Here is a 24,809-nt window from a genome sequence, read left to right as displayed (position 1 = left end):
CCTGTCGTCCAACTACCCTGTATGCGGGCTCTCAAGTGTCATCTAGTCCAACCCCCTGTAATGAAGCCACACTGACAAGTTGCATCACATTTGCAATGCAGGACCCCCACCCCAAAGAATTCTGGGTATTGGAGTTTGTTAAAGTTGCTGGGAGTTGTAGCTTGTGGGGGGAGAACTACAGTTCCCAAGAGTCTTTGGGGGAAGCCATGACCGTTCAGGGATATGACTATTGTTAGTGTTAGATTGTTCATGTACAGTCCAATTTATTCTGCATCTTGAGTTCCTCCGCTGCTGGTTTGGGAAGCGGTGTGCACATAGCTTTAGCCACAATCTGTGTGTGTGTGTGTGTGTAGCATATATATAGAAAGGAGAAATCATTGGATGCCAAGATCCAAATTTCGCTCAAGTACATACTTCTTTGGTGAGAGAAGCCCAGCAGAATCATAGAATTGTAGGATTGTAAGTGATCCCAGGCGTCATCTAGCCCAACCCTCTGCAATGCAGGAATCTTTTTGCCTACGGTGTGGTTTGAACCCACCACCCTGAGATTAGGAGTCTCATGCTCTACTGGTTGAGCTATTGAGCTATGCTAAAGGCACAAAATATGTAACAAAGTAAAGGGATGCGGGTGGCGCTGTGGGTTAAACCACAGAGCCTAGGACTTGGCGATCCGAAGGTCAGCGGTTTGAATCCCTGTGACGGGGTGAGCTCCCGTTGCTCGGTCCCTGCTCCTGCCAACCGAGCAGTTCGAAAGCACATCAAAGTGCAAGTAGATAAATACTTTCCCTGGCGGGAAAGTAAACGGCGTTTCTGTGTGCTGCTCTGGTTCACCAGAAGCGGTTTAGTCATGCTGGCCACATGACCTGGAAGCTGTACGCCGGCTCCCTCGGCCAATAAAGCGAGATGAGCGCCGCAACCCCAGAGTCGGTCACGACTGGACCTAATGGTCAGGGGTCCCTTTACCTTTACCTTTAAAGTGTGCAAACATAAGCTGTTAGATCTTTAAACTATGCCCCTTCAAGCGAGTTCCAAAATTTCCCTCTTCCCCCCACATAGGAAAAAACCACGTTTGATAAGTTAAAAATTGGTTTACTTACAAACTCTTCAAAGGTCTGGTTCATGCTCTTTTCCATATATCAATAAGAAAAACTGGCAGCAAAACCTAGCTTAATTACTAAGTGGTAAAAGTTCTTAGACTACAGTATTGGTATAGGAACTCAAGAGTGGCTGGTGAAAGCCATGTGGTTGAGCTGGAGGACACTGAGCTTCTCAGATAAATGGGGAGCGAACAAGGGCTTGATTACCTATTTCCTCCCAAGGTAAAGGGAAGTGACATAGCTACGCCTGGCAGGACAGCATACTCTATGGTATTAATTCCTTCATGTATTAATTAGACTTAAGCATGTTGGTTATATGAGGCTGGGCTGTGTTTTAAGCTGTTAATGTGAGCACAGCCTTTTCTCCCTCTTGGAAACTCAAATCACCACTCAACTGCTGGGCAAGTCACTGTCTTGTTCGACTGACGAACAGAATTGTCAAGAGGCTTCAGCGTACAGTTGCGAGAATTAAACAAAGCAGGCCAGTTCCAGATTGAATTAACCACATTTTACTAGTTAAATGTTTGCATGCCTCAAAGCTATTTATTCTTAAAATGGTACTAAAACTGGCAAAAAGTATACATAGCATTGTTCTATAATTTTGTTTCTCCTGGTGTTTGAAATGCATCAGGTATTGATAAAAATGCAGGAGTCTGCTGGTGTAAAGTACAACTTAATTTATTTGAATAGCACTAGACTGCAGAAAACATAGATAATTGCATATCTGGCTAAAAGAGCATGCTATTTATGTAGAATTATGCTGAGAGCTATTAATTCAGAAATGGAGCTTGCCATGCTTGAATTTGGAATGGAGGAAATCCCATAACCTTTTCAAAAATTATGAAATATCTGGTACCACCACTACCTCGCAGCCTCCGAGCAGAACAAAAGACCAGATGAGTCTTTCTTTGGTGAGTTTTGTCTGCTGGTAATAGAATGGGCATAACCCTTGAATTCTTATCATTCCCTTTATCATTAGTTTATTGGGCCAACTAACATTCAAACTGCTGAAAGGGTGACAGCAAGCATTGATTGTGTGGTTCGTCACATACATAAGCACATTTATGCCACTATAAAAGGTGTTGCTTTCCCCAAAGAACCCTAGCCGTTATAGTTTAGCCCCTGCAGAGCTACAATTCCAAGCACATTTAGCAAACTAGTTTCCAGAATTCTTTGGGAGAAGCCATGTGGCTGTTTCTTTCCGCCTGCTTGCCCAAGTGTAAAGAACGAATACAGGGCCTGCTGTTAAAAAATAAAATCTCGCTGGCCCCAAAGCCTAGCATCTCCATGGCAAGGAAGCTGTCAAATCAGTGGGGCCAGCCTAATACATCTGCTACCTTAGATGAAGGACACAATAGCACCCCCTATTTGTCTGCAGAAGCCAACCAGACCAGCTGAATCTTACATCAAACTAGTGATGGGGACATTATCCTCCACCCACCTGAGAACAACAGGTCAGTTTAGGAGAAACAGGCCAAATGCACGGCACACACAGCTCTGTTCAACCTCTACTGTTGGAGACAGTATGTCTCTAAACACCAGTTGCTGGGAATCATAAGTGACGAGAATCCTGTTGTACACAGGTCCTGCTTTTGGGCTTCCACTTAGAACAGGATCTGGATGCTGGAATAGAAAGGCCCTAGACCCTTGGCCCTTGGCCTGTTCCAGAAAACTCCTTTTATCTTCTCCAGCACCTAAGTGCTCTTCCCTGCCTTTCACAAGCTGCCGCCTGAGGCAGCAATCTCAATCTACCTAATATTAGGGCCAGCCCTGCAAGTCATTTAGTAGTCAAGTCTACCAGATGAGTCTTTCTTTGGTGAGTTTTGTCTGCTGGTAATAGAATGGGCGTAACTCTTGAATTCTTATCATTCCCTCCGATCTCAAATACTGTATGTGATTTTGCTGGTGGATCACAGGAACGAGAGGTAGTTACTCCAATAAGTCTCGCTCAAGTCACCTAGCCAGCCTGGTATTTTTGCCTGTTGTGAAATCAGATGCCGCCTTTCGAAAGCTCTCATGTTCCTGGCTCAAATGGCACTTTCCGCGACAGCAATGCAGTTTTGCTCTCTTGCCCCAAGCAAGGACAGCATGCCCTCCAGAATGCTGTTTCAGGAATTTATGCAACAAGGCCGTTTCTGAGATGAGATCACCATTTTGAGATCAAATAGTGGGCAGGGGGCGGGGGCTCCATCCAAATCCATCTGTCCCAGTGAGTGTGGAGCCGTGACTGATGTAAAACCCAAAATACTGGAAATAAATATCTCCGTTCCGATCACTTCAGTCATGAATAACTTTGAAAAACTTCAGTCTGTGAAGGAAACCCAAGTTTCTTGGGAGATTCGAGATGATACAAATATATTATGTCTCTACCTCTCTTTCAAATCAGAACCAATGAAGGCGGTGAAGGTCCTGTGTGAGTGCCTGGAGGCGGTTGGAGGATGGATGGCGGCTAATGGATTGAGGTTGAATCCTGACAAGACAGAAGTACTGTTCTTGGGGGACAGGAGGCGGGATGGCGTGGAGGACTCCTTGATCCTGAATGGGGTAACTGTGCCCCTGAAGGACCAGGTGCGCAGCCTGGGAGTCATTTTGGACTCACAGCTGTCCATGGAGGCGCAGGTCAATTCTGTATCCAGGGCAACTGTCTACCAGCTCCACCTGGTACGCAGGCTGAGACCCTACCTGCCTGCAGACTGTCTCGCCAGAGTGGTGCATGCTCTAGTTATCCCCCGCTTGGACTACTGTAATGCGCTCTACGTGGGGCTACCTTTGAAGGTGACCCAGAAACTACAACTAATCCAGAATGCGGCAGCTAGACTGGTGATTGGGGGCAGCCGCCAAGACCACATAACACCGGTCTTGAAAGACCTACATTGTCTCCCAGTACGTTTCCGAGCACAATTCAAAGTGTTGGTGTTGACCTTTAAAGCCCTAAACGGCCTCAGCCCAGTATACCTGAAGGAGCGTCTCCACCCCCATCGTTCTGCCCGGACACTGAGGTCCAGCGCTGTGGGCCTTCTGACGGTCATTGCGAGAAGCAAATCTACAGGGAACCAGGCAGAGGGCCTTCTCAGTAGTGGCGCCCGCCCTGTGGAACACCCTCCCATCAGATGTCAAAGAGATAAACAACTACCTAACATTTAGAAGACATCTGAAGGCAGCCCTGTTCAATGAAATTTTTAATGTGTGACATTTTAGTGTATTTTTTGTCTTTGTTGGAAGCTGCCAAGAGTGGCTGGGGAAACCCAGCCAGATGGGCAGGGTACAAATAATAAATTATTATAATATTATTATATTGTAAATCAACCAGAACTCAAGTGATCTGAAGACTACGGTGTTGGCTTAAGGACTGAAATAAGTCTGAAAGGCATCTGCTACGCATACGATATGGAGAATCTAGCCTTGGTTGATCAACATTGAGAAACTCCAGCAGAAGTCCCGGAACTTGAGGGGCTTCTGCCTTCTACGGGGAAAAGGCTAAAATTGGTCATGAAAAAAGGGAACCGGGAGCAGCCATGGAAAACCTTAACAAAATGTCGTTTGGAAGCAACAGCATGCCATTGAGAACTGCTGTATTTAGCAGACCCACCAAATGTCCCCATTTTCCAGGGACAGCCCCAGATTTACAGAAGCCGCCCCCTATTTTCATCAGAGAAATATTGGGAGGGTACTGAAAAAAGCACCAGCACTATATTCTGCTATGTTTCCAGAAGTGGCATTTACGTTATGTGAAAGCTCAGATATAATGCAGAAATTAGCAGTTAGGGAAAAGTCTGGGAAAAGGAATGAGCTGCCACATGAATGGAGTCTATGTCTGCAACCTCTTTGTAGGTTCTGCCCTTTTTATCGCTTCCTGAACAACATAGCAGAAGGGTTAATGATGAACTGCACCCTAATTAGTCACCTTTTGTTCTCCCTATGCGGGAGGGCAAGTTCAATTACTGGTTTACATTACTTTTCTTTCTTCCTTTTATTGTGAAAAACTGCTATTTTGCTATACTGTAGAATAAGCAAAAGGGCAGAGAAAGGAAAAGAAACCTCTATTTAATTCATTTTCCTTTCCCCTTAAAAAAAACCCACTATGCCAGGAGTTGACTTTACAAGTCTTTAATCTTCAGAGGCAGAGTGAATAGGGGGCAGAGCCTGCAAGGAAAAAACTTTTAATTAAAGTCACAGTACAGTGGTACCTCGGGATGCGAACAGGATCCATTCCGGAGCCCCGTTCGCATCCTGAACATAACGTAAGACGCGTCAGCGCATGCACGTGACGTCATTTTGACCATCTGCGCATGTGCGAGCGACGAAACCCGGAAGTAACGTGCTCCGTTACTTCCAGGTCGCCACAAAGCGCAACCCGAACGCGCTCAACCTGAAGCGTATTTATCCCAAGGTATGACTGTAGTTCTTAGATGCCTTAATGGCACTTGCCTCTCCCCTGGAAAGGCTGGCACTCTAACAGCAGTTTTTTGGGGGGGTGGGTGGGGGAGGATCACCAGAAAATGAGTCTAGACATAAACATGGAAGAAAGTGCAGAGAACAGTCGAATGCAACCATTTGGTACGGTCATCCAGATTCTCCATAGAGAAGTGTGTGACCAGATCTGTCAAGTCTAGATAAAGCTAGTTTTAGACCCAGTGATATATCTGTTGATTTATATTAAAGACAGTGAAAAACAAATACAAATGCAGTTACAAGAAAGGAGATTCCGAGGCAACATCAGGAAGAACTTTCTGGCTGCAAGAACTGTTTGACAGCGGAACGGACTCCCTCGGGAGGTTGTGGACTCGCCTTCCTTGGAGGTTTTTAAGCAGAGGTTGGATGGCCATCTGTCATGTATGATTTAGCTGAGATTCTAGCATTGCAGGACATTGGATGACCCCCAGGGTCCTTTCCAACTCTACAATTTTACGATTCTGAAAACTCTCATTGTGACATGTGTTTTATATGCAAAAACGTGGGGAAATCCTCAAAAGGGGACCTATTGCAAAAAATATTTAAATGATTAAATTGACAGCTATGCCGAAGGACACTATAATTTTTTTTCATTAAAAAAACAGCAACCCACATCCTTGCAGAACTGGGTTGCTGCAACTTAACATAGTAGATGGAAGTTATATTTTGAAGAACAGAGGTAGAATCTATATCCCTATGAATTATATGAACAGGTGGCATAAAAAATAATGATCAATGCATAGGGTAAAAACTAAATTTTGAATTAACATGTGACTTGTGTATTTTGTATCTGTTTACCCCAAGTTAATCAATGAGATCACCTTGAGGAACATCAGAAGCAGGATTTATGTCAAGAACAAGTCATGTCTTCAGTTTTGTGGGTCCAGTTCTTTAGAACTCCATCCCATTAGAAGTCACAAATGCTTATCTGATGTTTTACAATTATTTCATGTTCATGGTAAAAAAAATTGAGATTTTCAATTTCTGGGGTTTTATATATTTTTGAGTTTAAATTTATATTTGTAATTTTGCATAATGTATATTGATATTGAAGGAAGCCACTCTTGAGATCTAAATCATGAAAAATGGGATGTGGTTTTAAAATATGTTGCAATGTAAAGGTAAAGGGACCCCTGACCATTAGGTTCAGTCGTGACCGACTCTGGAGTTGCAGCACTCATCTTGCTTTACTGGCCGAGGGAGCCGGCGTACAACTTCCGGGTCATGTGGCCAGCATGACTAAGCCGCTTCTGGCGAACCAGAGCAGCGCACGGAAACGCCGTTTACCTTCCCGCCAGTGCGGTACCTATTTATCTACTTGCACTTTGATGTGCTTTCGTACTGCTAGGTTGGCTGGAGCAGGGACCGAACAACGGGAGCTCACCTCCTTGTGGGGATTTGAACCACTGACATTCTGATCGGCAAGTCCTAGGCTCTGTGGTTTAACCCACAGCACCACCCGTGTCCCTTAATTTACAAATAATTATGTGATGGATAGAAGCATGGTGGTTCTGAGAGACAAAGTTGACATTCAAACAACTGGTGTGCTTCAAGGGTCACCTATAAATCTCCAGCCTTTGATAATATGGACATCCCAATGTAGCTTACGAAATCCAGAATCTCGTGTGGCACTTTGAAAGGAGATAGCCAGCCTCTTAGGGTCTCCTTACGCAAGGGCTCAAAGTATATTTTGCCACAACAGCCAAACACCTCGCAGAGAGTCAAGCTGTGGAATCATAGAGTTGTAGAGTTGTAAGGGATCCCAGGGTCCTCTAGTCCAAACCCCTGTCAATAAATTGACGCCATCTAACATTAGCAGGCTGGAGACATAGGTGGCGCTGTGGTCTAAACCACTGAGCCTCTTGGGTTTGTTGATCAGGTCAGCGGTTCGAATCCCCGCGACTGGGTGAGCTCCCGTTGCTTGGTTCCTGCTCCTGCCAACCTAGCAGTTCGAAAGCACGTCAAAGCGCAAGTAGATAAATAGGTACCACTCCAGCGGGAAGGTAAATGGCGTTTCTGTGCGCTGCTCTGGTCCGCCAGAAGCGGCTTAGTCATGCTGGCCACATGACCCGGAAAAACTGTCTGCGGACAAACGTCGGCTCCCTCAGCCAGTAAAGGGAGATGAGCGCCGCAACCCCAGTCGTCTGCGAAAGGACTTAACTGTCGGGGTCCTTTACCTTTACCTTTTTTTAACATTAGCAGATTCACAATAATGGAGCACAATCGCTGAGACAGTGTCACCACATCACATCTGAAATCAAAGATTGAAACCTGGAGCCTCTCTTTTTTCTTACAACTTGGAACTTTTTTTTAAAAAAAACCCCACATCTTGATTTAAATTTGATTGGGTCACCAGCAAGGGGCTGGATAAAACTGCTTCAGGAGCAGCGCCAGCCGGCTATCCATTATCAGATGTTTTAATCTGTGCATCCCTTTTACACTGCAAACCAAGTAGTAGCATGTTGAATGTCAGCAGACAATTTGGAAACACCACCGCCAGGCAGCGTGTGCTCAGGGCTCCATCCTGTTTTTCTCTCTTGTACCCCAGGACCAAAGCAGCTTCCTTTCCTTCCCAACTGCGGACAAGGAAGGAAAGCAGCCTGCGGAGTCATTTCCTGTCTGGAAAGGCCTGGCCTAGTAGTGGGAGATCAATCCTTGCTTGGAAACAAGAGGCAAAGGATGCTTTCTGACGGGCGTGTATATTAAAGCAGCTGTTGGAGCCAGTGGTCGATACAGACAAGACCTTCCCCTTTGATAAGGTAACCAGCACTTTGTAACGGTAAAAGCTGAGCCATTTCAAAGCCAGAATTAATGACCAGCGCTCCATGAGGAGCTGACTGGAAGTGCTTGGAGATTCCTTACCGTTCCTCGTTAGTCAGATGGAGATTTTGCCCCCACCCCACCCCAAATTTGATCCCACAGAAGCAAGAGCGTCTCTGATTCATCACATTCCCCACAGGACTGTCAACGCCATTCAGCCACCATGACAGACTTCCAATTCCTTTTCAACTCATCTTTGGTTGCAAGATTTTTATTTTGTTTTTGTTTTTTTAATTTAAAAAAAAGACAGGGAAAAAAAAACACAAACCACGACAGAACCAAATAAAATAACAAATAAAAAAAAAGCACTCAGAATATTTGTTACATTATCATCATCATCATCATCATCATCATCATTATTAATTTTTTTTTTTCAAGTCACTTCTAAGCCCCACAGTTACAAATAAATTAACGAGACAGGATCAGACCCCGGAAGATTTAAAAATAAAAATAAAAATAAAAATTGAATACTAGGAACTAACTACCTTTGGCAAAGTTATCACACGATTTTTCCACTGCTCCCGGGTTGGCTACAGCAACAGGCCAGTCTTGTTGGGGTGGTGGTGGTAAGGGAGTCGGGGGCTGGAGCAGCATCACTCATGCAAAGGTCAGCCCATTTGACCCACTCTTCCAGGGCTATCAAAATGTGACAGACACCCTCCCTGGTGTAGAAGCGCCTCATGAGGTTCCCTTCTCTCGTGACCCAGATACGGGCCACCGAGGACCTAACAAGCACCCAGGAGAAGAAGTCAGGAGGACAGGAAGGGAGAGATGCTCCATGGAGCCTTCAGTGGGATCTACGGTCAAGGATTTGCGCTGGATGTCGGACGGCGCCCAAGTGGAGGTTCTGGCACCATAGCTGTCCTGCAAAAGCGCCCGTTATATGAGGGCAGAACCCGCTTTATGTAAACAAGGCCCACTGAGATTCATTTAGCCCCCACGACAATTCCGACACCTCTTTTACCCAAGCGGCCGAGTCTCCTCTTCCAACACAGTGGGAAAAGAGTCTCCGTAAAAGGACACCAAGGTTTTAAGGGAATGGATCACCTTTTGGGGGGGGCCTGGGCTACAGGGAACCAGGCAGAGGGCCTGGGCCGTCCTCCTGATTTCCCTCCTGGGGGTGAGAGAGGATGCTGCCCCTGATCCCCACCGCCCCAAACAGACCCGTCCGGCACACACCCTTAATAAAGCTTTTCTATTTGGTTTATCATTAAAGTATATGAGGTATATGGCGGGCTATCTCCAAAGAGCCTTATGGTGGGTGTCTTGGCACTATGAGGGGAGGGAGGGGGTCTAGCCTGCCCCCCTCCCTTGTGCCCCCCCAACCCTGGGTCGGGCACCGGCACGGAGGCGTGTGAGCAAATATTTGGTTTTACAGCTGTACTTTAAAGCTTGTTTCCTTCCTCGTTCTGAAACTCCTAGGAGCGTGGGAGGTTGGCGGAACAGAGAGATGTGGCAGCTTTTCATAGAGGGCAGCCTGGCATCTCACGCCTGTTTTCTCTTACCAGCCATTGGGGGGGGGGGAAGTATGTGGACTAGAGAGGCAAGGATGGCTACGGAGACACAGCGAACCATCCTGCCCCACAAGACCGGTGGCCAAATCTGAAATGATTCCCACGTAGTTTTCCTCTGGACCAACCAAAACAAAATTTCCCTCCCCAGGCTAGCGATAACTCTGCATTTAGTCCTCATTTACAGTCTCCAATTTGGGGGTGAGGGAAGAAGTGGGGGTACCCCTCTGGCTTGAGTCCGCAGTTGCAAAATTCACAACCTCCCATATATCCAACTCCTAAAACTGGAGAGAGCCGGTCGTTGTTGTTGTTTTTTAAAAAAGAGTTGAAAGTGATTTGAGACAGGGAGCATCACTCACTCTGTTTCTCTTGCCCCACTATTGCCTCTGGTCAAACAGCCGGCTGGTTTTTGAAGGCAGAGAGAGGGAAGAAAGCCCACATCACCACTCTTGTCATTCCCCTTTCAACTCTCTGAAAAAGGAAACGCCTCTCTCCAGGTTCTAAGCAACCTTTCCAACTTTCCATCACCCTTTGCTTGCCCTATATATCTTGGCTGTTTCCCCTCCATGCCATTCACCCACCGCTCAGCTCCGCACATGGAGATAGGGTCATTTTTGGTCTAGAATCAATTTTTTTAAAAAAACACGTTTTGGTTTTTGTTTCTTTTTTTGTTGATTTTTTGTTTAGTTTTTTTACCCTTTTTTATCTTTTTTTTGTTGCAAACCTTTAGCGTTTGTTTGTTTTTTTGTCTTTTTTTTTTAATACAGTAAGAAGCGATAAAGCGGAACATAGAATTTTCTCTATAAAAAAAAAATAGAAGATACCCCCCAAAAGAATTTTTTTTCCCCAAAAAAGAAAAAAAGAAAGAAAAAGAGTAACAAATATCACTAAAACAGTTACATTCCACCTAGTAACACGTTCAGTAGCACATGAGAGAGAGAGAGAGAGAAATTGGACTCCCAAAATGTTTTTCCTTCTTTTTTCCCCAGATGTCCACCATAATAGCATGATTGGAATCTTAAAAGAGACAGATAAATACTCGCTGGTTCTCTCTCACTCACGCACATAATGGGATGAAAAACTTTTTTTTCAAGTCTTTTAAAACTAGGTGTTTCCTGTTTTTTGTTTGTTTGTTTCATTTTTGGAAAGTTTCACAGTATTTTTTTTTCTTTTGTTATCTCAAACCCACCTGAACGCTATAACACAGCAAAAGCAGGAGATAAAATGAGGTCGAGGGTTTTTTTTCCCTTTAAGAAAGGTTTCAAAGTTCTTTTTTTTGTTTGTTTGCTTGTTTATCTTTTTTTTCCACTCTGTCCTTTTGTTTGGTTTTTTGTTTTCTACCAGATCGCAGTATGCCATGGCTAACTTCCTTCTCTGCAACAGCAAGACTTTGGTTCGCAGGAGTTGAAAGTAAAAGACGAACATTCAAAGAGCCCCCAAAACATTGACTAAAAAAAACACACCCCTCAAACACATTTAGAAATAAAATCCCAAACCAACCAGTTTTTTAAAAAATAAAATAAAGGAAACCAACAAAAAATGTACAAAACAAAAGTTTAAAAACAAAAAAATAAAAAGAGCGTTTTGAGAAGCCATTTTTAAAGCTTTCTAGACTTCTGGGAGGAAGTTTCAGGATCCTCTGATCTCACCCTCCCAACTTCCATTGATTTGGTTCGTTTTACTTTTATTTATTTTGTCTCTTTGCCACTTATAAAATCTTGGCTTCTCAACGCACCTTTCCATGAGGTATTTTTTTTTTTCAGGACAGAGAAAGACGGTTGAGCCATTTGTCTAACCAGAGAAAGTAAAGATTTCCCATTTATTCCCACGTATTTTTTTCATCCTTTCTTCTTCAATTAAAAGTTTTTTGTGTGGTGGGTTTTTTTTTGTTGTACGCTTCCTTTGTTCACTTGGTTGGTTCTTTTTGGTTAAAAGTTTTGTCTCTCGCCTCCGAGTCTCTGTGAGCCACATAAAAGGGGGGATTTTTATCCCTCTTCTGTGGTTTCATTTTTATTCCCCAGTGGTCTTCATCTTGTTGTTTTCTGTAGTGATGTCTATCAATTTTTGGTTTTTTTCTGGAAAATGTAAAGAATGCTGAAATTCCCGTTTTTTTTGTTTTGTTTTGGTTTTTGTCAGGCACTGGAATATGAGTATTATTATTTTTTTCAGAACAGAGTTATAAAAATAAAAAGAATAAGAATAAAAATTACACATCCCCTGTTTTCAGAAAAATAACCCCTGATACTAACCTCAGGCAAAAATCAATTTAGAAAAGAAAAGCTACAGAAAAATTGAAAGAAAGAAAAAGCCGATAAAACAAAACGTACACGTTTAGTGCTGCCCATCCTGAAACAGTTGAAGGCTGAGACTTTCAATAAGGCTTCTTGTCTTGCAAAGACATGAGTATTTACATTTTGTACCCTGTGAGTAACCCAGGTGTTACTAATAAGCTTACTCCAGAATGGATTCAATTCATTCCGTCCTCGGTGGGGTAACAGGGAGAGGGCAATGCCTAGGTTCCTCCATCTGCATTCGATACACTAGACCACGATGGGGAAACTGTGGCCTTCCAAATGTTCCTGGACTCCAGCTCCCATCAGCCCCGGCAAGCATGGCCAATGCTCAGGGATGATGGGATATGTAGTACAGCAACCTCGGAAGGGGCACAGAGTTCTCACCCAGGCAGTAGATACTCTGGCCTTATGATGAATCAGAATCAGAGGTAAGGAACTAGACAGGGAGCAATTTCCCCACCACCACCAGCTCTCATTTCAAGCCAGAAATGGCTATATATGTAGGAATGCATTGATTAGCAAGCTGGTCAAAGGATGCTGTGGTCTAGAGGTTCTCGGGTGTTTTTTTTTAGTTCATTGCAAGGCTGAGTCAGGTAGAAGCAGAGATGCAAAAGAATAACAATAATCATCATTGCAGGACATCAGTTAGGAAACCATCATGGGAAGTTGGTACCTAATTCTCATTATTGCCTTTTGAAAATCCTAGCCTTCGTATCTCATGAGAATCCCTCTAAACTATAAAGTTTGTTCCAAAAAACACAGCAGAAAAGGATATTATTTTAGCATTTTAAAAAATGAAAAGGAAAATATTTATAGCAAGATCCTGAAATTAAACCAATATACCCCCACCCTGTCCAACCCTTTCTGGATCCCAAAGAAAAGTAAAAGAATAAATAAGAATAAATAAGAGTTTTGAAAGACATTCGACCAGACACAGAAGTTAGAAAAGTCTGTAAAAAGCTTTGGGTGAAGCTAGGACTGGTGATTTTTGGTGTGAGATTCATTTTCCCCTTAAGGATTTTAAATGTGTTTTTTCTTTTTTTCTTTTTCTTACAAAAAAAAAAAAAAAAAAAAGAACAACTGATCCCCATTTATTTGTTTCCTTTCTGAAACTGTCCAGGAAACAAGTGAATAAGAAATAAAGAGAAATCAATGAAAATAATTCAAGCAAACATATTGACAAAGTCACCTTTTGCAAGGCATTTTGTCCTGAACATCGGAGGGGAAAAAGAAAAAAGGAAAAAAAGTTAAAAAAAAGTTTGGGGAATTCTTTTTGGTTTCTTCCTTTGTCCCTTTTTGCTTTGCTTGTTTGGTTGCTTTGGGTTATTTTTTGGTTGGTTTTCGTTTGGCTGTTGCTGACAATTCTTTGTTTGGTTTTATATATTTTTTTGGTTTCACTCGTCGGTTTGTACGTCCGCTCCTTACTACCCCCACGTGTCGAGAAGGCGGGGAGGATGCTCCCCCCGCAGCCCTCATTCCGTCTTGGCATCCGGCTCGGTGGATCCGGGACCAGCCTGCCCCAGAGTCTGCGCCACTTCGCTGGAGGAGCTGCATGAGGAACAGGAGGAGGAGGAGGAGGAGGAAGAAGAGGAGGAGGTCAGGGTGGGCGACTTGCTGGGCATGGAGGCAGCCACAGCAGCAGCCGCCGCCGACACCAGCCCCACGCCTCCCGGGGCAGCACTCAGCAAGGGCAGGCCTGCATGGTTGAGGAAGAGCGACGAAGTCACAATGCTCTGGCTTCCAGTCGTGCCTCCGCTGGTACTGAAGACCAAGTTACCACTGGCATCAAGGCTGGTAATTGGCAGGCTTCCACCACTGGCCAATGCTGCAAAGGAGGAGGGGGAAAGAACAGCGGTTAGGGCGCATGTGTGCCAGCATGATGCCAGAGCTTCTGGTCACAGAATCGTCGAAACGTAGAAGCGTAGAGTTGGAAGGGACCACGGGGGTCATCTAGTCTAACCCCTTTGAAATATACTAGGAGGTTGCAGATTCACTTCCACCTGGAGCTGGATTGGGTGCCTCCTGTGGACCAATCAGACTGCTGCATTCTGGACCCTATTGTTCTAGGACCAATCAGACTGCTGCATTCTGAATCCTATTGTTCTAGGACCAATCAGACTGCTGCATTCTGAATCCTATTGTTCTAGGACCAGTTAGATTGCTGCATCCTGAATCCTATTGTTCTAGGGCCAATCAGACTGCTGCATTCTGAATCCTATTGTTCTAGGACCAATCAGACTGCTGCCTTTTGGATCCTATTAAACTCAGTACATAACACCCCTGCAATGCAGGACTCTTTTGCCCAACGTGGGGTTCAAACCCACAACCCTGAGACTAAGGGTCTCCTGTTCTTCCGACTGAGCTATCCCAGCCTTCAGCATGCAATGGGCCCAGAGGAACTGCATTAGCTCTGTGACTCTCCTCTTGATGTGTTGATGCGGGGGTCATCTTTTCTCAGGAGCCTCCAAGGCCCCACACCATGACAAAATGGCAGCAGCACATTTCAGCACAGCCGCAGTTCAAATGGCACCTGCTCCCAACCACAGCTCCACATCGCTGTCTCCTCCCCCCTCCCCAGCACGTTTCACATAGAAAAGGACACATGGTGTGTGGAGAGAAGGGTGAGCACAGATGATTAGCAGGTGCAATGTTACAGACGGATGTTATGAAGTAGGATGCTTTCTACCATAGGTAAGCTAAGGGATGGGATGGAGAAGAGACCTCAACAGGAATGAGAGGAGGTTCTGAGGGACTCCACTGACCTGTTGCACATATGCGCATCCGCACGACATTTGCACAGCAGCTCACATACACTTTCACCTAGACTCAAATATTTCGTGCTTGAAATCAGAGGGGGAGGCGTTTTTAAAGACAGGCCTGCACATGGGGATGGGCCCTAACTCAGTGGTAGAACGCATGCCTTGCCTACAGAAGGGCACAGATTCAATGCCCTGCATCTCCATCTAAAAGGATCTCAGGGTTGAAAGAACCCTGTTTGAATCCTATTGGAGCTGCTGTTGAATAGACAACCCTGGGCTAGACAGACCAGGGGTTTGATTCAGGGCAAGACAGCTTTATCTGCTCAATCTGTGACCCATCAAGGCAAAACACAGGCACACCAGTGATGCACCATGGACTTGACAATCCCATTTTTGTAGTTCCAAGCAGGTATTAAAAACTGGTTTCAATGAGTCTCTGATAATCCATTGTGTATGACTGCATTGGGCATGGTGGGTAACCAGTTTTACAGGCTGGTTTTAGGCACTTCTACAAGTGTGATTTCTGGCTGGTCACTGTGGGGAACAGGATGATGGACTTCAGCCTTGGACACCGAGTTTTACATCACAGACCCTGTGCCATATGATGACCTCAGTGAGCAGACAACTGAAAGAAGTGGGCAGAGAAATTCATGGTTGGCTCAATGCTGCCACCTGTTGAGAATAGGAATGAGTGAATATGTCAATTTCTCTGTCTCTCATTTTCCCAATCTTAAATTCAGCTCTCCACATTAGTTTGTGATTTAATTTTAAAAAGAAATCCTCATAAAAAATTCACCAATATTTTAGTGTGAATTTCTCCTAATACGTAATCAGTTTTGAAGAATGGCTGTGTTTCGGGTTTATGTATTCTTTCTGTGTGTATATGTTCACATACACACACTTTTTGCTTCTCTCTCTCTCTCTCTCTCTCTCTCTCTCTCACACACACACACACACACACACACACAGAGTCTTGTACAGACAGGCCAGTGGAGCAAATGGCAGTGATGACATCATGTCTGATCTTCTTTTTCACAAACCTTGTATGGTGGCCAGCGGGTTGGTGGCCATTAGCGCTGGGTTTAACCCTGCATTCACCCCTAGCACTGTGCTTCTGAAATCAAACCAGAGGCAGCAGGTTAAAGTTGGGGATCTACAGTGCAAACACTAGAGTGCCCCCACCCCCGCAATCACCTGTTCAAAATGGGTCCAGAAGGTAGCTTAAAATGACGTGTGGACATTGTTTTATGGAGAGTCTATTATTTCAGGCGAGTTCTAATTCCTGCACTGTTTGGGTTCTGTCCGCCAAGGCCCCCTCCCTCTAATGGTGTGAGCCTAGCCAGGATCAAACCTCTTCTCCCACAGTCCAACCATTGAGGAAGCTGAACCCCCCCCCCAAAGACCTTTCTCTCCCACACCACTTACCCCGTACTGGGATTCAGGCCTTGCAAGCTGATAGCTGGGTGACTGCTGCTCTGGGGGCTGGGGTTTGTGCTGTTGCTTGGGGGTGGCGTGACCGAGTTGAGGGTGGTGCCCCCTGCTCCCACCGCTGTCCGACTGGGGGTCAGGGAGCAGACTGTGGGGGACAAGGTAGTAACTGTCCAAAAGAAGAGCAAAGAAAGTGAAGGAGAGTTGCCAAGGCTGGTGGTCAGAAGCAGGAGCCCACAGGCATGGTAGCCAACCATTATTGGGAGCTGCACCAGCTCTGCCTCTCCCCCGAGAGGGCATCCGCCTAACGGCATGCTGAACTTCGGAGGCACACAGAAATGCAAGATCTCTACATGTTTCCAAGTTCCTCTGAGGCTCAGTGTGACATCTCGTTCCCCGAATGTTCAGAGTCAAAACAAAACTAAGTACATCTTTGCAGAGCACGTAATTAAAATTTAGATCTTGCTACTACTGGATACCGTGAGGCGTGGGGCGAAACTGCCGCAGTTCTCACCACGGGAGCAGAGACGCTTTCACCCCAGCGCCTTGACAACTTGTTTGTGAGGCTTTTTTGCGAGGCTCAGCTGGGGGATGGGAAATCTCCCCCCCCCCAGCTGAGCATTAAACTGCTCCTGCCAGCCCCCCCAGCTGAGCAAGCCCTATGCTTCTCCAGCTTGTGCGCGAAGCATTGGGGCTCGCTCAGCTGGGGACAGGTTTAAAGAAGCCAAGGGAGGAACAAGCTGTATTGGCCTGGCAATACAGCTCACTCCTCCCTCTGTGGTATGAAAGGCGGAGTAATAGCAGCCTCACCTGGCAGTATATTGCAGGTGAAACCGCCGCTGCTCCTGTCCCTCTGCTACCAGCGGCCCAATGTTGAAAGTGGCACTGGTAGCAGAGGAATTCAGGAGTGGCGTCAGTTTCACCTGCGATATACCACCGGGTGAAGCCACCATCATGGTCTGCCCCCATACCAGTCCAGTACTGAAGGCAGTATACCTCTGAATCACAAGTGGGGAGTAGTGCTGTTGCACTCAGGTCCTGCCCTAAGCCAACAACTCCATAGATTGTTTCCCACTGGAGGAAGAGAAGAGCAAAGCAGGAGAGTTCAAGCTGTATGTAATTTGTATAACCATGGCTTGTGGCTTAGGGCTTATCCACACTCTCCACGCACTTTAAAACTCTGTGTCCAAGCAAGCGCACACACCCTTCTTTTTGCTGCAAAGCTTTTTCTGCAAAAACCTGCTCTTTAACGCTCAATCGGGGTAAATGTAAATCTGCAGAAAACCCAAATTGGTGTTTGCTTTAGAAAAGTGCTAAAGAGCAGGTTTTCGCAGAGAAAGATCCAGAGGCACTGACCTTTTAAGCATAGACCTGTGTCTGCAAAGAGTGGGGCAAAAGGGAAGTGTGAATAAGCCCTCTGTATTTCATTCAAATAATTGGGACAGTTGGACAGTTTTCCAAAGCAGCTTTTCCCTCTGCAGAATGCCAGATGAGAATTTGCAGGGGTAAACACATTGGGAGCGCTATGGAGAGCTAAGCCAGCTAAGCGCATATGCTTTTTAGCATTAAAAAAAGCCATCACACAAATAGTTAAGATCCTCCTTGTCACATGTCATTTGCCTGCTCAAAATTGCAGCCTCCTAAGAATGTTTTTCATTAAAAGAAAAAAAAAGTTATTGTTGGATGTTGTTGCACATATTCATGCGCTAACACGTCATTGAATACATCAGCACTAGCTCGGGTTGGACAGTTTCGCATTGGTTTTATGCTGTGGTGTAACCAGACAATACAACTGCCATCACCTGAACATTGGAGCATCACCCCAGAATCCAGGCTGCAGATCTCACCAAGTTCAACACAATTCTATGTCTGCATCTGCCATAGCATTGCCAGGGGCATTACAAGTGCCAGGTCATCACAATTCGGAGGCAATTTCCCAGTGTGTGGGGTATGTGGTAGCAGCAGAGGGAGCAAAGCACAACTTTATTGCGCTCTTTTTGACCTCACCAGCACTCCACGTCTTGCTTCCAAGTCCCCTTAAGCATGTGGCAAGAAGTTAAGTTTTGCAGAGCTAAAAGGAGAGCACAAGAGTGTTGCCCTGTTTCCACACCAGGTATGGGACTGGGACAACTAGTCCCATCATCTCAAGTGAATAATATGCCCACAGCAGCATTTTCTTACCTGGTAGTCCCAGTTCTTCCCTGGCATGGAAACATGCTCTCCTGAGGCCTCTGGAGCACCTGCTGCCTTCTCTGCCATTGCCACCTCTTGCTGTGCCAAGGTAAGGTATACAGGTAAGGGCTGGGCAAGGAGGTGGCAATGGAGGCAGCAGGTGCTTTGAATGACTGTAAGCATTTTGCAAGTGCTGAGAGTGGGTCCTCAAAAGCGCTTGGGCCTTTGGAAGTCTAACATCATTCTCACTCATAACCCAACAGACTGCTCTTGTGTCATTCCCACAACCTCAATACCTTGAGCTCTCAGCAGCCCACCACTGGACAGCTGTGCTAGAAGGAGGCAAAGGAAAGGGGAAAGGGGGTCCCAGGGAGAAGGGAATGCGTCACCAAATGACAACTACCTGTTGTGCTCAGACTACTGGAAGCCTGGGAGAGGGGCAGACTTGTGCCGGTGCCTGGGCTGGTCACCTGGAGGAGATGCAGCAGAGAAACGGACTGTCAGAGACACAATGGATAAAATCCACATAAAGACCTTTCTCCCCTGACTGGGGATCATATCTAAGATGCAACTAGCAGACCAGGCTGGGGCGACACTCATGAACGATTGAAGTATGTTAGACACAAATTCTGTAATGTGAGCAATAGGAATGTACATTATTTGAGGAAGTTAAGGTAAGAAGCCTAGGGACCTGGAAAGTTTGTACCATGTATGGTTTTATCAAATGGGGTGGTAAGTGGATTAGTAAATGCAAGCTCAGTGAAGTTGCGGTGAAAGAAGACCAGGTAGGTAGGCAGAGTTTTGTATGAGAACAATCTATGCATCATGTAAAAGGATATATCAAGGAAGAAAGCTTTGTATCATATGGGGGGGGGGCAAGTAATGTAGGCATTGTCCATAAGGGGGAAGTAGTGGGGGTGGGGTTCACACTCCAAACTGTGAAGCTAAGTGTATGATTAAATGTGCAGTGCAGAGGAAAATAATACATATATGTATTAAATTTTATTAAGTGTCTATTCTCTGAAAGGAGCCCAGGGCAGCAAATTCAGAAAAAGTAGCACTATTAAGTCATCTTAGAAATAATCCTGACACATATGCAGACTTGGATAAAGGCCGCTAATTAAAAGGCTTGCTGGAAGAGGAAAGTCTTCAGCAGGTGCCAAAAAGACAAACAGAGCTAGCACCTGTCCAATATTTAACAGGTAGGTACCACAACACCTGTCACTATTATTTTAGCACATCACTGGTTTAAATTTTTTGAAAGTTTTAAACAGTTGCTGTTATCTTTTTTTTAAAAGCGATAAATATTATTGCTTTTTTGTAAAGTGCTTTGAGGGGTACAAAAAAACAAGTAGCATATAATTTTACTGAAATAAATAAGCTCTAAAGGCCAAATTCAACTATTGTGCAGAATGGACACCCTGATAAGATGGTATCTGCAAGAGGCCCTCACCTGCACAGCACAAAAGGCATGTTCCATACAGGCATATTCCATGGAGTTTTGTGCTGGGGCAGGGGGGCGGGGGGGGAGTGAACGTGTGTAGGAACGTACCATGTGAGGGCTGTAGCCAGGAGGCTTGCCCTGGGCAGGCAACATGGGAGCAGAGCTGCAAGGGTTAATCCGCTTCTCTTTCTGGCGGCGGTTGCAGAACCAGACGCGAATCACCTCCTTCTCCATGTTCAGTTGCTCGGCAATAAGTAGAATCTCCTCTGAGGTAGGCTTCTGGTTCTGCAGTTTGGGGGAAGGTGTTGGAAGGGGGGGGGGACAGGATGGTGTGACATTGGGGCAAGTCATGGCATAGAGTCCCAACAGGAACACAAAACAAAACAAATCATAGAAACATGTAGGGGGCTGTTCTACTCATTCTAAAGAACGTTAGGTCTGCTGCCAAACTATCACGTGAACCTGAAATACAGGCAGCGGACGAAACTAGGAAGGATGAGGCACAGAACTGCTGCTGCTCTGTGTCACTTTCTCTGCTCTTTCTGGTACACAGTACATGACAAAACGTCATCCTGTTGAGAATTTCCCTGCCTTTGCTTCTGACAACCAGTAAGATTTAAGCTGACCTATCAGTTAAATGCAAGAGGGTTAAATGAACTTAAAAAACAACCCAGAACACACACCTAGGCTGTGAACACACCTTGCATTTAAATACACATTTAAAGCACATGGTTTTTCAAGAATCCTCGGAACTGTAGTGCTGTGAAGGGTAAACTGTGGCTGCCAGGATTCTCTGGGGGAAGTAATGTGCTTTAAATGTATGGTGTGTACACACTTCTATCAGCTGCAATCAAATGAGAAGAGAGTCAGCCATTCATTTGGGAGACCTGGGTTCGAGTGGTAGCTCAGCCAAAGACCGGCATAAAGACTTTGGGCAAGTCATACTCTCTCAGCCTTGTTTTCCCCTTTGTTGTAAAATAGGAGTGTCATTAATTACCTGGGCTAAAAACCAGGAGCCTTTGGCTCTGTGTGAGCCACCAGAGCAGCAGTTTGGAGCACCTTCTAGGTAGGGCAATGAAGTCTTCTCAAGCTCTTACTAGGATGGCCATTGGGCCCTCCTAAATAGGAAGAGCTATAGAGGGCTTCCTGTTTGGGTCAGGAGTTTGCCAGAGCAAAGTGGATTTCCTGGCTCTCGTGTTTTCTTTGATTCTGACTCATGCCTGGCCCAGGGATGAGAAACCTCAGAATCAAGCACCGAATGTGAGGCTCCATGTCACTCTCTCTGGCTATGCCTCCTTTCTCCAGGCCCCATGCATAGCTGGCCTCGATTCTCACAAGTGTTTTTTTGCCCAGCAGGAATGAGTCCTGAACTCAGATAATGCCTCTTGTTTGTCTGGGTTGAGGTTAGAGAGGTGTGTATGGAAACTTGCCTACTGTGCAAAGGTTTACTATGTACATTGATTGCCTCACTCACTTTTGCCTTTGGCCCCACCCAAAGGCCACCACTAACATGGCCCTTGGAAGGTTGCCCAGAAAGGAATGTGGCCCTTACTTTGAAAACGGTTCCCCACCCTTGCCTTGGTTCCTCAGATTCCCATTCCCTGGCATAACCCCTGATTTTCTTGCAATTGTTGCCAAGGGCAGTAAGATTGGCCATTTTCCCCAACAGCTTTTCCCCATGAAGAACTAGAGATAAGGAAAAGTTGCTGAAAGCCTTGGGACGTGATATACAATCTAAATGAACACATTGTAAAATTGCTTAATTTTGTCTTAATTCATTTCCTTATATGTCACACACTTCCTGAGAATAAAACCGGGGTGGCCCATGCATGGTCTTATCTGCTTCTGTCCTTACAGCAGCCTTGAGATGTGGGTTCGGTGAGGAACCGTACTAGCCGAGGTCAGAGTTTCGCAGGAGAACAGGAATTTGAAACCTGGCTTTTCCATATCACTCTTTAGGTACGTGGGGGGGGGGGGGGGGGGCTGGACAATGGGAAATGCCTCACCGCGAGAAAGCTTTTTTCCAATGCGAAGCGGACATTGGTCTCAATGCTGGTCCGTTTCTTGCGGCGCCGGCCTGGCAGCCCATCAAAGCCCATGTTGGGACTGCTTAGCTGGTTGGGGCTGGGAAGTGTGGAGTCCACAGACATTGTCTCTGAAACATGACGTGTGGGGGAGCCATTTAGTCGCCTTGGAAACATCATCACCCAGTATACAGCACCCCACCTGGTGTGTCACCTCTGTTCTGTGGCTTGATCCAGTTCCGCTGTCTTCATCCTTCCCTCTACTGGGCCTAGTTTCCACTTGCTTGCCTTGAGAAGTGACACCACTCCCTTGCCTCTCTGCCATCTCCTTGTGACTTTAGAGATGGCGCCCTCCAGATGTTGTTGAGACTACAACTCCCACAATCTGTGGCCACTGTTCATGCTGGCTGGGAGTTTAGCAACATCTGGAGGGGGCTATGTTGGAGTCCTGCTTTAGAGAGTTCATACTGGATTGGCTTCTAAGCAGCCTGTGGAACAGTAGTTTCTCAGCTCAAAAATCAAAACCTTTGAACATCTATCTTAGTAGCCGTCAAGGGGCAATTTTAAAGTTGAATATATATGCTGTTTAAGCAAATGAGGAAATACTTGCCCATGCTCTGCCTTACTGGGAAGTAACCTGCAGAACTTTGAGCCCATAAGGTGAATTTTCCTCAAGGCCTGAAGTTAGCATTCTCTCCCTCTGTCATTGGAGGCTTGGGCCCCTGCCCACCCACCAGCTCCCCAAAGGCCTGTTCAGGCCTATCTGACACCTGCATTAAGCCAGACATGTGGGGACCATTCTTAGATAATGAAGTCAGTCTTTTCTATTCCGTTATGCTCTCGCCAGCCCTCACACTTGCTCATTTCCACATATTTCCTGTCCACCAACTCAATCAGGGCTTAGCTTCCTCAGCAGAAAATATGTCAGATCTTGAGCTCCACCTTCCTTCTAATTGCCTGTTCCCACCCACCCCCAAAAGCTCTTTTATTTTTGCCTCTAAGAGGCCTTAACCCGTCCTCCAGCAGACCTCAGCTTCTTCCTGCTCGCTTCCTCCTCTCCACTTACCAGCGTCATTGAGCCATTTCTCCAGTAGAGGTTTGAGTTTGCACATGTTCTTAAAGCTGAGATTGAGTGCCTCAAAGCGCGAGATGGTGGTCTGGCTGAAGTCATTCCCATAAAGCTTCCCCATGGCCAGCCCCACATCACCCTGTGGAGGAGAGAGACAGAGGTGGGGAGAGAAGCTGTTACCGAGAGTATACAACCTGCCAGGGCATTAAGATCATCAGAGAAGGCCCTTCTCCAAGTTCCATCTCTAACAGAAATACACCATGTATAAACATCAGAGGGTGCCTCAATTGTAGAACACTCCCCTCAGGGAGCTACAGGTGACACCAACATTTTCTTCTCTTTGATACATGCTTAAAACCTTTTTCATTTGCCCAGGTGTTTTAGATTATGGAATTTTTAGTTGGCTGGCTGATTTTATTCCTCTTCAGTTTTATTGCATTACTGATAACGGGTTGCATCATACTCTGAATAGACCCACTAAAATACAAGACTAACTAAAGTCCACTGATTTCAGTGGGTCTAATTGCTGAATACAACCCACTGTTTTATAATGTATTTCTACTGTTAAAAGTTCTTTAAAATATTACTGGTTTTGTACTGTGGATGCTTATAAACTGCTTAGAGAGGCATTTTTGGCTAAAAGTAGTAAAAAAGCCTGTAAATAAAATAAAATAAAATAAAATAAAAACAATGCTATGCTATGCTATGCTATGCTATGCTATGCTATGCTATGCTATGCTATGCTATACTTAAGGCTATGTATTCAAACTGGCTTGATCCCTGCCTCTCCTCAGGTTGATCCCAAAGAGAAGGTTGTGTTTATGGCAACAAACATGGGGAATGTTCTTTCTAGAGCTGCTCTCAATTCTATGTATGTTTGGGGCACTTCCAGAATGTCACTATTTTCAATTCCATCACATTCAGGCAAGATTAGGTTGCACAATTAAATGTGATTTGGTGATACATGACCACCGCTTCAAAAGATCAACATGATCTAGGCTCCCTGGGAACAATGAAGAATGAATCACTGAATCACTGAATCATAGAATTGTAGAGTTGGAAGGGGCTCCCAAGGATCCTCTTGTCCAACCCCCTGCAATGCAGGAATCTCAACTAAAGCCTAACCACCCCACAAACTTTGGGCAAACAAATTGGAATGAATGTTCAATAAACAGGTCATCTGGATGTGACCTTAGTCTTCTCCCCCCCCCCCCCAGGGAACATTGCCGCCTCAATCCCTGATGCTTCTTTCATATGAACCAACCTGGACCTGGATCATGATCCGAGGTTCTTCTTTCCTGCATTGCAGGCGGTTGGACTAGATGACCCTTGGGATCCCTTCTAACTCTACAATTCTATGATTCTTTGTGTGCCTCCTCCACAATAGCTCCAGAGGGTGACAACAGGAGAACAGGCCTTATCTGCATTGGCTCCCCGCTTGTGGAATGCTGTCCCCAGAGAGGCTTGCTTGGCACCTTCGTTACATATCTTCAGATGCCAGGCAAAAGCATTCCTCTTCTCCCAGGCCTTCGGCTAATTGAAGGCATTTTAAACTGAGAGGAGAGTCGTTCTTGTTTTCGTCTGTTACTATGTTATGTGTTCTTGTGTTTTTATGTTGTAAACCGTCCTGCGGTCCTTGGATGGAGGACGGTATAGAAATTTAATAAACGGAACAATAATTTCACAGCGAAAATGTTTGTAAATTGAGTACAGTGGTGCCTCGCAAGACAAAAAGAATC

The 24,809-nt window shown here is 45.4% G+C and overlaps 1 protein-coding gene across 10 annotated transcripts in view; it reads right to left on the bottom strand.

The window, feature by feature from the left end:
* Positions 1-11,547: 11,547 nt before the first annotated feature.
* POU2F2 (POU class 2 homeobox 2) overlaps positions 11,548-24,809 on the bottom strand; it is a 110,283-nt gene continuing 97,021 nt past the window's right edge. For 8 of the 10 annotated variants that reach the window (XM_083455198.1, XM_083455201.1, XM_083455202.1 and 5 more), the window contains 7 exons: positions 23,068-23,209; positions 21,984-22,132; positions 20,086-20,262; positions 18,937-19,003; positions 16,359-16,530; positions 15,974-16,047; positions 11,548-13,999 (listed from right to left, as the gene is read on the bottom strand). In XM_083455198.1, the coding sequence (XP_083311324.1) occupies positions 13,647-13,999; positions 15,974-16,047; positions 16,359-16,530; positions 18,937-19,003; positions 20,086-20,262; positions 21,984-22,132; positions 23,068-23,209 (1,134 nt within the window). In that variant the 3' untranslated portion in view covers positions 11,548-13,646. The remainder of the gene's footprint in view (positions 14,000-15,973; positions 16,048-16,358; positions 16,531-18,936; positions 19,004-20,085; positions 20,263-21,983; positions 22,133-23,067; positions 23,210-24,809) is intronic. The other 2 variants (XM_083455197.1, XM_083455195.1) reach the window with 2 other exon arrangements.

The sequence above is a fragment of the Podarcis tiliguerta genome (assembly GCF_965153285.1).
Source record: "Podarcis tiliguerta genome assembly, chromosome: 8".
Lineage (NCBI taxonomy): Eukaryota > Metazoa > Chordata > Lepidosauria > Squamata > Lacertidae > Podarcis > Podarcis tiliguerta.
This window is presented reverse-complemented; position numbering and strand designations above follow the sequence as displayed.